This window comes from Mirounga angustirostris, unplaced genomic scaffold, assembly GCF_029215605.1.
Source record: "Mirounga angustirostris isolate CCGP_5_RB_7025 unplaced genomic scaffold, mMirAng1.0.hap1 SCAF_2, whole genome shotgun sequence".
NCBI classification, from domain to species: domain Eukaryota; kingdom Metazoa; phylum Chordata; class Mammalia; order Carnivora; family Phocidae; genus Mirounga; species Mirounga angustirostris.
The window spans coordinates 156,069,339-156,082,356 of record NW_026991710.1 but is presented as its reverse complement, the minus strand read 5'-3'; the positions used below and the strand labels follow the sequence as shown (position 1 = coordinate 156,082,356).

The 13,018-nt window shown below is 42.4% G+C and overlaps 1 protein-coding gene across 6 annotated transcripts in view; it reads left to right on the top strand.

The window, feature by feature from the left end:
* The window catches only part of DOCK5 (dedicator of cytokinesis 5), a 216,986-nt gene that overhangs the window by 115,058 nt on the left and 88,910 nt on the right, over positions 1-13,018 (top strand). For all 6 annotated transcript variants that reach the window (XR_010409659.1, XM_064585368.1, XM_064585369.1 and 3 more), the window contains exons 17-19: positions 2,317-2,420; positions 3,394-3,577; positions 10,168-10,265. Coding sequence is in view for 5 of the 6 variants with exons in the window: in XM_064585368.1 (XP_064441438.1) it covers positions 2,317-2,420; positions 3,394-3,577; positions 10,168-10,265 (386 nt within the window). In the remaining variant the exon portion in view is untranslated. The remainder of the gene's footprint in view (positions 1-2,316; positions 2,421-3,393; positions 3,578-10,167; positions 10,266-13,018) is intronic.

Here is a 13,018-nt window from a genome sequence, read left to right as displayed (position 1 = left end):
CTTTTGTGGGTCTGGAAAACAAAATATTTGGAAAGTACATACTTAGCACCATTACTTCAGGATTCATTAGTGTTAAGGAAATCAGAGAATGTCACTCATATGTCACTCATATGTGGAATTTAAGAAACAAAACAGATGAACATAGAGGAAGGGAAGGAAAAATAAAATAAGATAAAAACAGAGAGGGAGGCAGACTATAAGAGACTCTTAACTCTAGGGAACAAACTGAGGGTTGCTGGAGGGGGGCGGTGAGGGGAGATGGGGTGACTGGGGGATGGGCATTAAGGAGGACACATGATGTAATGAGCACTGGGTGTTATATACAACTGATGAATCACTAAACTCTGTGCCTCAAACTAATAATAAATATATGTTAAGTACATTGAATTTAAATTTAAAAATTTTTTTTAAAGAATTTCCCCAAAATGTGTTCTATGAATATTAAGGTTCTGTATGATGTTAATAGATGTTCTATAAGGGTTTCACAGGATAGGACATGGGTAGTGACCTGAAGTCTCTGCTGGTCTGGTTAGGAAGATGAGCAAGAGAAAAGGCAACTAATGTCAGTGTGGTCGGTGCTACACCAGCAAAGAGTTGTAAGGAGGCATGTAGCAAAGCGTCCAGCCCTGTCATCTATGCATGATTTTGACATCCTGAGACTTACAGGTGTAGAAGGAAGAATGATGGTGGAGAAATGTGTTTGAAACCCACAAAGTGAATGCGGTAGGGCTGAAGTGAGAGCGGTGGGAGCAGTCCTAATATTAGGTTGAACCCCACAAAACTGCTGTTTTTGGAGGTCAGTATCAAATAGTCAAATATCAGCAATTTCCTGTGGTTCTACATAATACTAAGCTAGCATTTATCAAGCCCTTAGTTTGTATGAGACACTAAGTGAATCTGTTCATTCACTGTGTAGTGTCCACAGTCACCTGATAAGGTGCGTAATGCTTTTATCCACGTTTATACAAAAAACAAAGTGAGGACAGAGAAATGAGACTCTTGCCCAGGGCCACAGGCCTAGGGAGTGACAGAGCGCGCACTGACACCTCAGCAGTCTGAATCCAGGCAGGGTGGAGCCACATCATGAGGGATGAAGGTTATTTTGAACCAGGTTATGGAGGAGCCCTTAAAAGGTGTTTTATGGGTGGTAATGGTGGTGGTTGTGGTTTAGTGTATGTTTATAACAGCTTTATTCATAATATCCCCACATCGGATATAGCCTAACGGGTACCAAGAATGGATAAACAAATTGTAATGTAATCATATAGTGGTTTAGCGCTCAGCCAGTCTGGGGGCACATGAGCCACTGCTGACATCAGAGTTGTGCGTGTGATGAGAACAGGCCACAGGTTGTCCCAGGCATCGACACCCAGCGAGGGGATACCTTAGAGGCCAGAGGCCAACACCTGAAGATCCAGAGGGAGGTGCTCTGCTTCCTTGCGGAGGCTGGACCCTCCTGGCACCTGGGCTACTTCTCGGAAGGAAGAGGTGGCATAATAAACCTTGGAGTATAATTCCCACTTCACTGAGTCTGCCTTAAGGCAAGGGAAATGAGGTGTCTCGTGGAGGTGGTTTGGAGCAGTGTGGTTGGCCTGATTAGATAAGCTTTTGGAGGTCTCACTCTGGCTGCAGTGTGGAGAAAAGGACTGCTTGGAAAGATCCTCTAGAGGGGCGCCTGGGTGGCTCAGATGGTTAAGCGTCTGCCTTCGGCTCAGGTCATGATCCCAGGGTCCTGGGATCAAGTCCCACATCGGGCTCCTGACTCAGCGGGGAGTCTGCTTCTTCCTCTCCCTCTGCCTCTCCCACTGCTCATGCGCTCTCTCTCTCTCTCTCTCTCTCTCTCTCTGTATCTCTGTGTCTCAAACGAATAAATAAAATCTTTAAAAAAAAAAAAGGAAAGATCCTCTAGAAATACAGGGAAGACATGAATGCAACTAGGGTGGGAACAGAAGGGAGGGAGAGAAAAGGCACAGGCTTCAGAGGTCTTCAGTACATGGAGTTGACGTGGTGGGGGGAAGTCCGTGTCAACATCCACATTTCCGATTGAAGTGATTGGGTAGTTGCTGGTCTCATTCATTTGCAAATGTAGGAAGAAAAACCTACGTGGAGGTATTAGAAGATTTCAGTCTGGGGAATATTTCCTTTGAGGGGCCCATGGCATGCACACTACACACGGCTTATTGTGGCTTGCTGAACAGTGTTAATTATAGTGTAATTGAATGTCATACCCTGGAGCAAAATGGGAACTTGTCCATCCCAGCCAGCGCTTCCTGCCGTCTTTCTGCACTGCCCAGACCTGTATTTCTGTCTTTTCAGCCAGAGATAAATCAGAGCGAGCCTTTGGCGTGGCCTTCGTGAAACTGATGAACCCGGACGGTACCACTCTGCAGGATGGGAGGCATGATCTGGTGGTTTATAAGGTGCTGCTAACAGAACAAGGCTCAGAAAATGGCTTAGGAAACATTTACTCCCTCTGAAATGGGTTCTCAAGGCTCCAGTCAGAATTATGTGGATAAACATCAGAAACTTGTCGAGAGCTAGAAGTGTTTGCCCCTTGAGTCTAGAAAACCAGAGGGCTACAGCTGCATGATCTCCCATCCCCTCTCTGTAAGGAGTGAGTTGGATCGTTATCACATCTCCCTCCCCTGCAACGGCGTTCGGTGGCAGTGACTAGTCAAGGGCTGACCTCCTGCCTCTCTTCTGCATCGTCCTGTGTGGAACAGGGCCAGTTGCACTGTTGGGCTTGGTTGGGGTGTGGTGGGCGTGGTAGGATGTGGTTTTCGTATCATCAAGAGCCAGGCACCATTTCTCAGCTAGGGGGGCCTCCCTTCCTTCCTAGCAGTTTGGTCCTCACTCTTTAACTGCTATGGAATTATCTTCTGAGATTTTCAAGTGGAAAGTAGACACAGGAAGGTCTCATTTATCTAACGATATCACAGAACCGGTAGCTTCTTTGAGCTGCCTCTACCTGTTGTGGGTCTTCCTTGAACAGCCCCTTATTTCACAGCTAGTTTTGGAAGGCGTGACAAGCTATTTCCTCCCAATGAATCCAGTCAACCCCTCAACCCAGTGACATTTCTGACCATTTACAGGTTCAAGAAAATGAACTCCAACCTCATTCCTTAGTATTGATTTATTTATAGCAGAGATCTAGGATGTTCTCAGTTTGGAGTTCACAGCTTATTCCATTTTTATTCAGTGTTGAAATTATTTCTGGGCTCAAACCCTGGAAAAGTATCACAGTGTCTTAGAGTTGGAAGGAGCGTAAGTATAATTTGGTAAAACCATGTTTCACGCCCTGGAAAGGCACCGTGCTCATGATAGAAACCAGTTTTATTTGCATCTAAGAGATTTTGCCCATCATTTGGTGTCCCTCACTTGCTTCCTTTTCAGGGTGACAACAAGAAAATGGAAGATGCTAAGTTCTATCTGACCCTGCCAGGAACTAAGGTAGAGATGGAAGAAAAAGAGCTCCAAGCGTCCAAAACCCTGGCCAACTTTACCCCAAGCAAGGACAGCACAAAAGACAGCTTTCAGATCGCCACCCTCATTTGTTCCACAAAACTCACCCAGAATGGTAGGTGTGGTGACCACACTGACCCCACACTGGGTTTTCTGTTTGGTCCCCCTCGGCTCCTTTGTTAGACCCAGAGGGCTGGGCCACATGGGGCTGTGTCTTCCGAGACTGGATGCTGGACACTTCGGATTCTAGTCCCCGTTCTTCACGTGATGTTCTGGGTGCTACTGATCACAAAGCTAATACTCACTCTGAGGTTATCTTGCCTGTCTTTCAAATAGGATGAAAAGTAGTTTGGTATTTTTTAAGATCATAAAACCTGTAAATGTATTCATTAACAGAGGCTGAAAATTTTTTCAAGTCTTGTGTTTCCTTCCTTCAAGGCAGCAAAGAACTTTAATAATGTACTCTGTATAATACATGAAACAACAGATATTGGTAATAAGGGGGAGGGTACTGGCAGAGAAAAAGAATCAGTCTCTTGCCCAAACAAACTGGTGTGGCTAAGAGCAGGAAGGGTTTCCTGTTAGAATTCCACGTGCCCCCCCACAGAGCCTCCTCTTTCCCATTGTTTTCCCCCAAGCATTCAGGGGCTTTTCATAAAATCAGCTGAATAGTTCAAATGGGCTTCACTTTGTTCCTTCTTGAAATCTATGGTATGAATTTTAACTTCTCTTATGTATATGATGGTATTTGATATCCAATAACAGCTTCTCGTTCATTTAACTTACGAGTAAGGGGTCCTGCTGAACTTAGTGAGCCAAGAATGAGGAACTCCGGGAACTTGCCATAGAAATCCTATAGCCCCTATGATGGAGAGAGGATTAATCACTTTGGGCTTTTAGAAGATTTGGGTGAGGAACACGGCTGGGACTCTGCCTTACAGAAGTACGAAGGGATAGACAAAACAGTTTAAACATAAGGTACACTCAGGGATCAGATGTTGGTTGATCTTTAAAAGGGGTCAGTATTGTTTGTTTTGATGAATCATGGTTGGCTAGAGAACATGGATAGTATTTCAACTTGGACAAGTGGCCTTAACAGAGTTAAGTGCAGAGCTGATACACATGTGAAAGTAAAAACACACTCACCAAGAATTAAGCCAGAAAAAAAGGCAAATCTGTGGAGACAGTGAAAATTTTCATGGTTGCAAAGGCCTCAGAGAGGAGGGATGAATAGGCAGAGCACAGGGGATTTCTACAGCAGTAAAGCTATACTATATGATACTGTGATGAATACATGGGTGCATGTCATTATACATTTGTCCAAAGCCACAGAATGTGCTACACAGAGTAAACCCTAATATATCCTGTGGATTTTAGTTCATGAATGGTATTAATACTAGGTCATCAGTTATAACAGATGTACCACACTAATGTAAGATATTAATAGTAGGGGGAGCTGGGGAGCCCTGAGAGTATATGGGAACTCTCTGCACTTTGTGCTTAATTTTTCAGTAAACCTAAAACTGCTCTCAGAAAAATAAAGTCTATTAAGAGAAAAACAAAAATTAAGCCAGAAAACATTCTGAGCTTCATAGAAGACATGACAAAACTGTATCGGTGACCTAATCCTTCTTAGGGAAAAAGCAAATGAGATAAACTGCTGGTACCAGGTTAAATGGTACAGTATTTATGGAAGATGATTTAGAAGGTGTATCAAAGGTTTTGAATGTATTCAGACCCTTTGAGCCAGTCGTCTTATCCCTGGAAATTAAACCTAAGTAAACAATGAAAGATGAGCACAAAGATTCAGGTATGAAGATGTCTCCGTGTTACTCATAATAGGGGAATAGCAGAAACAATCCAAATGTCCGGTAATTGGGGGCATTATCCTGTAATTAAATGACATATGCACAGCTGCCAAACATATTTCAAAGTGTAGTCAAAGACATGTGAAAACTCAGCGTTAGCCAGGGTATAATCCTAGTTTTGTTTAGATACATGTTGACGATTTGGAGCCAATCGCCTGGGCTCAAGTCCCAGCTCTGCCACTAGCTGTTTCCTCTTGGGCAAGCCACATGACCTCTTTGTGACTTGGTGTCCTCGTCTTGAAAATGGGAGTGATACTAGTACATATTTCAAAGGATGAAGTAAATTCAAATAAGTAAAAGCAAAGCAAGTGTCTCGCCCACTGTAAACACTGTGTGAATACTAGCCACCTCCACCATCACCATCCTCCTCCTCCTCATCATATGTACACAGGAAAAGACCAAAAGGAAAGACTCCCGAAGTTGGAACAATAGTTTATTTTCTGTGCTCTTTCTCTTATTTTCCAAACTTTTAACTATGAAATGTTAAAATGGTATTTTTGTAAGTATGGCAGCAGACAATACCAAGCGTTAATGTACTTTTAGGACTATTAAGGGATAGTCAAGAGAAATGGCATTTATCAAATAGATTATCCTTCCCAGAGATTAGACTTCAAGTAAAGCAAGTGATCAGCGTAGCTAAAATTAACTTACAATGAAAAGCAGAAGGAATTTCCATGAGAGAGAACCATATGGTTCAGTTGTTTATTATCTCCAGTCAAAAATACAGGCAGCGTATGGACAGGCATCAGTACCCAGCTCAGACACTTGATTTGCTGATATCCACCTCGCTCATCTTCTAGATGTTCTAAAGGCGTGCTGTCCCTCTGTGGTGGCCACCAGGCACGTGGAGCTTGCGAAATTTAGTTAGCATAGAGGAAAGTACGGTTGCACTAGGCTCGTTTCAGGTATTGCATGGTTTTGTGCTTCTGGAGGCTCTCGTGTTGGCCAGCAGACACACAACATCACCATCATCCCAGAAAGTTCCATCAGATGGAACTGCCCTGGCTTTGTTGTCCTCCCCATTCCTAGTGTTTAGGTCTCAAAAAACTCAACATACCAAACTGAATGAAAGTCTTACATAATAACGTATCCCAAAGAAGGTCGAAAGAGGCAGATTCATTGGAACCAGGGAGGAGTGGTGTCCTGTCCTCATGGCCCGGGGTGGGGCTGCGAGGGAGGATAGATGTGAGAAAAGTGAAGAGAACAGTAGGACATCCCAAGCATCAGAGGACACAGGGCCTTCCGAGGGACAAATAATGATAATAAGGGTTGTGGGTGGTTCATGTATTCTCTTTCTTCTAATTCGATGGAAGTTATAAGGAACCAGTTTAATGTATTCTGAGAAAGAGGAAGCTGAAGAACAGTAAGAAACCCTCCACTCCAAGAGGGCACTTCCTGATAAAGAGGGTCGCTGTTCTTTCACAGAGACCATGACCAATGGCATTTCTCCTTAGCTTTACAAAGGACTATTCAGACTCTAAAGGTTAAAAGCCACTGGCCTGCGTTACAAACAGAGCTTATAGACTCTTCATTTATAAATTTTTTCAAAACTAGATCAGACCCAGTTTATATGGATCATATGTTGTTGGGCCCGTATAGAGGGTGAGAATAGATTTGTGACTCCAACAAAGGGAGAGGGGAGTTCAGGTCCTTGTAGGTGTGGGACAGTTTCCAGCAGCATCTTATTTTATCCTCCAACACCCTACTGCACGAAGACACCAGCATCACCATTATTCTGTTCACTGATCAGAAAGTTGAGTTAAGGAACACCTGGGTGGCTCAGTCGTTAAGCATCTGCCTTCGGCTCAGGTCATGGTCCCAGGCTCCTGGGATCAGGCCCCGCATCGGGCTCCCTGCTCGGCAGGAAGCCTGCTTCTCCCTCTCCCATTCCCCCTGCTTGTGTCCCCTCTCTCATGGTGTCTCTCTCTGTCAAATAAATAAAATCTTTAAAAAAAAAAAAAAAGAAAGTTAAAGTGCCAAAATATTTTCCCTAGGTTCATAAGTAGTGGACATGGGTCTGAAAGTAGGTATTTGCAACACCAAAATGTATGGTTTTTCTTTATTTTTCTTTTCCTTTTTAAGTGTTATGGTCTCTAATCCTTTCCCTAAAGTAGTCACTAGCCTAAATTTGGGGATTGTCATTCAGAGTACCCTGAATTCTTAAATATTTTGGGGAGGGACGTAAATTGAGAGAACCTTGGATAACATTGGGATGGTCATTCCTGATGATCCGGAAATTCCATTCTAGTTTTATGGCCCAGAGAAGCTGCTGTGCCTGGAAACCAGAAGATGCATGAGAATGTTCATGGCAGAATTGTTTGTGATAAATAGAAAAAACTGCAGACAACTCAAAGGTTTATCAGCAGTGGAATGGACAAACATATGGTAGTGCATCTGCACAATAGGAGAGATAATGTGTAGCAACTGACAGGAATTAACTAGAGCCATATGCCTCAACCTGCATGAATGAGCCCAGGAAGTCTGTGGACTTGGCTCTGACATGGGGCTGCCGCTTTTCTAGCCCCAGGACCTCTGATTCACCAGATGCCAACTCTATTCCTGACATGGGCAGTGATGTGGAATGCAGATATTTCTAGGGCGTAAACCTCTGGGCTGATAGAGGGTTGTTTGCAGATGCTTAAAGCTGCCGGGTGACTCTTCACCCCGGTGAAGTATCTAAATCCTTTTTCCTCAGGCAGCAACTGGTGGGGTGAAGTAACAAACGGAACCGTACCATTTACTAGCCTCCAGCGGGAGTAGGAGATGGGAACGGGGTAGTGGACAAGCCCAGCACAGTGTCTATTACCAAATGCTCACTGAACAAACGAGTAAATCCAAGAACTGTGTTGAGCGGGCCACCGGCTCCTTTTCCACCCATGCATTCATTCTTGCAGCAAACATGTGCTGAACACCTATGAGGTGCCTGGCACCATGATGGCGGAAAACAATGAATGCAGTATGGTTCCTGCCCTCAAGTGGCTCAGGTCTATGGGCTGAGCCAAAGAGATACCAAGTGTGTCTTTACTATTCGTTATGTTTGTCTACGTATACGTATATGTAGGAAAGCGTACAAATAGCACAGAATGATTGGGTCAGTCTCCCCAGAGGGAATACAATTTGAGGTGGGTCTTAAACATAAGTATGAGCTTACCAAATACATAGTATTAAAGTATTTCTGGGCATTTCAAACAAAGAGAAGAATATATGCAAAGACATGGATCTAGCAGAGCATGCCATAGTCTGGGGAGTAGTGAGTTGATTTGTCTGGCTGCTGAGGGGTAACAGAATAGTGGATGATGGCCTGGCAGAAAGGCCACGGGCGGGGCCTCACCACCTTCTGTGAGTTGTATGGGATCTTCTTCTCTTCACAGTGGGGAGTCTCTAGGTGCTGGGTTTGGGAGGTTTCCCAGGGACTAAACAATAGGCAAGCTAATAAAACAAACACTCAGGAAGCAAATTGACTATTCTCATGAACAATATATGTTTTTAACAACTTCTGTATATTATACAAGTCCATTGATTAAAAAGCATGTGTTGCTACTTATACTGGATAATGCTCTGTAAATTGGAATAGTAGCTTAATGTACTAAACAAAATGATAAAATAGTAACAGTCCAGATGCCTGTTCTATTTCCCTGTGACACTTTCAACATTGGTTAAAGCTATAAATGGCTTAAAGATCCATAATTCTGCACTTTAATCCAAATACACCTCAAGATTTCAGTCCCAGTCTTACCCTAAGGACCATGAGCCTCTTCTGCCTTCCTTTGAAATAGCAATCGATCTAATTTGTTTGTCTGTTTCTTTGAAGAACCCTGGCAAGGCAGTATGATAGAGTAGCACAGACATGGTTTTTTGGTAATCAGATAAGTCTATAATTAAATGCCATTCATAATGCTCCTGGCCGTTGTGTGACCTAAGTCAAGTTATTTAATTTCATAAGGTCTCAGTTTCCTCAACTCAAAAATGGAAAAAAATGAAATCTCTACAATGTGGATGCAATGTTTAAATGGATTAGCGTGGGGCACCTGGGTGGCTCAATTGGTTAAGTGTCCAACTCTTGGTTTCGGCTCAGGTCGTGTTCTCAGGGTCGAGATCGAGCCCCACATCAGGCTCTGTGCTTTGCGCAGAGTCAGCTTGAGATTCTCTCTCCCTTTCCCTCTGCTCTTGCTCTCTCTCTCTTTAAAATAAATGAAAAAATCTTTAAAAAAATAAATGCATCTGTGCATATATATGTAAGTTCCCTTTTCCCTTTGCATCCACTGAGATACACATAGTGACAAAGGACGAATTAAGCAGTGCAGCAAATTGAAGGTATGAAGTTTACTTAAGAGTGTCTTCAGGATGCCTGGATGGCTCAGTCGGTTAAGCATCTGATTCTTGATTTTGGCTCAGGTCATGATCTCAGAGTTGTGGGATCGAGCTCTGCTTCTTCTCTCTCTGCCCCAACCCGCCCCCCGCACCCCCACTCATGCTCACTTGCTCTCTCTCTCTCTCTCTCTAATAAATAAATAAAATCTTAAAAAAAAAAAGTGCTTCCAGCTTTTCATCTATATGTCTATGATGTCATTACTTCAGAAATATGAATTCCATTCAGGAATTCAGTTTTATGTTCTCATATATTAGTGGTTAATTTTTTTGTCTGAAGACTGAAAGACCACAAGGTTTTTTCTGGTTTAGATAGGAGACAGTAAATTAAAAAAAAAAAAACATAGGAATTAGCCACTATTAAGAGCAATTATCTTTTCTAGAGAGTTTTATAGTTGTATCCTGAAGTAGTGTGCATTACTTCTTTCAATCAGCATCTAATTTTATGGTTTGTGGTCGTTCTTCCTAGTTGACCTGTTGGGACTGTTAAATTGGCGTTCGAACTCCCAGAACATTAAACACAACTTAAAGAAGTTAATGGAAGTGGATGGAGGCGAGATTGTTAAGGTATGTTTATATTCGTCACAGTCACTATATCATTAGTTCAACATTTCAAATTAATGTTTGATTAATTGAGAGGACCATATGGTTCTTCTCCCTCCTCTTCTCCTGACCTCTTCAGTGGTCAGAAATATAAATCTTCTCCCTCCTCTTCTCCTGACCTCTTCAGTGGTCAGAAATATAAAACTTGTTACCTACACTGGAAAGCCCAAGTGCCAATTTTTAAGAAATGCTATTTTTAAACTCATTCTATTGTAACCTAATTTCTCTGAATTTTTTTTCAATATACTTTTTTTTTTTAATTTTATTTTGTCATGTTAGTCACCATACAATACATCATTAGTTTTTGATGTGGTGATCCACAATCCATTGTTTTCGTATAACACCCAGTGCTCCATGCAGTACGTGTCCTCCTTAATACCCATCACCGGGCTAACCAGTCCTCCCCACCTCCCTCCCCTCTACAACCCTGTTTGTTTTTCAGAGTTCGTAGTCTCTCATGGTTCATCTCTCCCTCCAATACCGCCCCCGCTCATTTTTCCCTTCCTTCTCCTAGTGTCCTCCATGCTATTCCTTATGTTCCACAAATAAGTGAAACCATATGATAATTGACTTTCTCTGCTTGACTTATTTCACTTAGCATAATCTCCTTCAGTCCCATCCATGTTGATGTAAAAGCTGGGTATTCATCCTTTCTGATGGCCAAGTAATATTCCATTGTATATATGGACCACATCTCTCAACTCCAAAAGACCCCAAATGATGATGGACCATCATCCATTGAAGGGCATCTCGGCTCTTTCCACAGTTTGGCTATTGCAGACATTGCTGCTATGAACATTGGGGTGCATATGGCCCTTCTTTTCACTACATCTGTGTCTTTGGGGTAAATACCCAGCAGTGCAATTGCTGGGTCATAGGGTAGCTCTATTTTTAAATTTTTGAGGAACCTCCACACTGTTTTCCAAAGTGGCTGTACCAACTTGCATTCCCACCAACAGTGTAAGAGGGTTCCCCTTTCTCCACAACCTCTCCAACATTTGTTGTTTCTTTCCCTGTCCATTTTGGCCATTCTAACTGGTGTAAGGTGGTATCTCAGTGTGGTTTTGATTTGGATTTCCCTGATGGCTAATGATGATGAACATTTTTTCATGTATCTATTAGCCATTTGTATGTCTTCTTCAGAGAAGTGTCTGTTCATCTCTTCTGCCCACTTTTTGACTTGATTATTTGTTTTTTGGGTGTTGAGTTTGAGAAGTTCTTTATGGATTTTGGATACCAGCCCTTTATCTGTAGTGTCATTTGCAAATATCTTCTCCCATTCTGTGGGCTGCCTCTTTGTTTTGTTGACTGTTTCCTTTGCTGTGCAGAAGCTTTTTATCTTGATGAAGTCCCAAAAGTTCATTTTTGCTTTTGTTTCACTAGCTTTTGGAGATGTATCTTGAAAGAAGTTGCTGTGGCCGATGTCAAAGAGGTTACTGCCTATGTTCTCCTCTAGGATTTTGATGGATTCCTGTCTCACATTGAGGTCTTTCATCCACTTTGAGTTTATCTTTGTGACTGGTGTTAGAGAATGGTCGAGTTTCATTCTTCTGCATGTGGCTGTCCGATTTTCCCAGCACCATTTATTGAAGAGACTATCTTTTTTCCAATTGCATGTTTTGTCCTGCTTTGTCAAAGATTATATGACCGTAGAGTTGAGGGCCCATACCTGGGTTCTCTATTCTGTTCCATTGGTCTGTATGTCTGTTTTTGTGCCAGTACCATGCTGTCTTGGTGATCACAGCTTTGTAATATAGCTTGAAATCGGGCAACGTGATGCCCCCAGCTTTGTTTTTCTTTTTCAACATTTCCTTGGCGATTCGGGCTCTTTTCTGATTCCATACAAATTTTAGGATTGTTTGTTCCAGCACTTTGAAAAATGTCATTGGAATTTTGACCGGGATGGCCTTGAAGGTATAGATTGCTCTGGGTAGCATAGACATTTTAACAATGTTTATTCTTCCGATCCATGAGCATGGAATATTTTCCCATCTTTTTGTGTCTTCTTCAATTTCTTTCATGAGTGTTTTGCAGTTCCTAGAGTATAGATCCTTTACCTCTTTGGTTAGGTTTATTCCGAGGTATCTTATGGTTTTTGGTGCTATTGCAAATGGAATCATTTCTCTAATTTGTCTTTCTACAGTTGCGTTGTTAGTGTATAAGAAAGCAACTGATTTCTGTGCATTGATTTTGTATCCTGCCACATTACTGAATTGCTGGATGAGTTCTAGTAATTTGGGGGTGGAGTCTTTTGGGTTTTCCACATAAAGTGTCGTGTCATCTGCGAAAAGAGAGAGTTTGACTTCTTCTTTGCCAATTTGAATACCTTGTATTTTTTTGTTGTCTGATTGCTATTGCTAGGACTTCTAGTACTATGTTGAATAATAGTGGCGAGAGTGGGCATCCTTGACGTGTTCCTGATCTTAAGGGAAAGGCTCCCAGCTTTTCCCCATTGAGGATGATATTCGCTGTGGGTTTTTCATAGATGGATTTTATGAGCTTAAGGAATGTTCCCTCTATCCCTATACTCTGGAGAGTTTTAATCAGGAAAGGATGTTGTATTTTGTCAAATGTTTTTTCTGCATCAATTGAGAGGACCATATGGTTCTTCTCCCTCCTCTTATTAATATGTTCTATCACATTGATTGATTTGCGAATGTTGAACCACCCTTGCATCCCGGGGATAAATCCCACTTGGTTGTGGTGGATGATCCTTT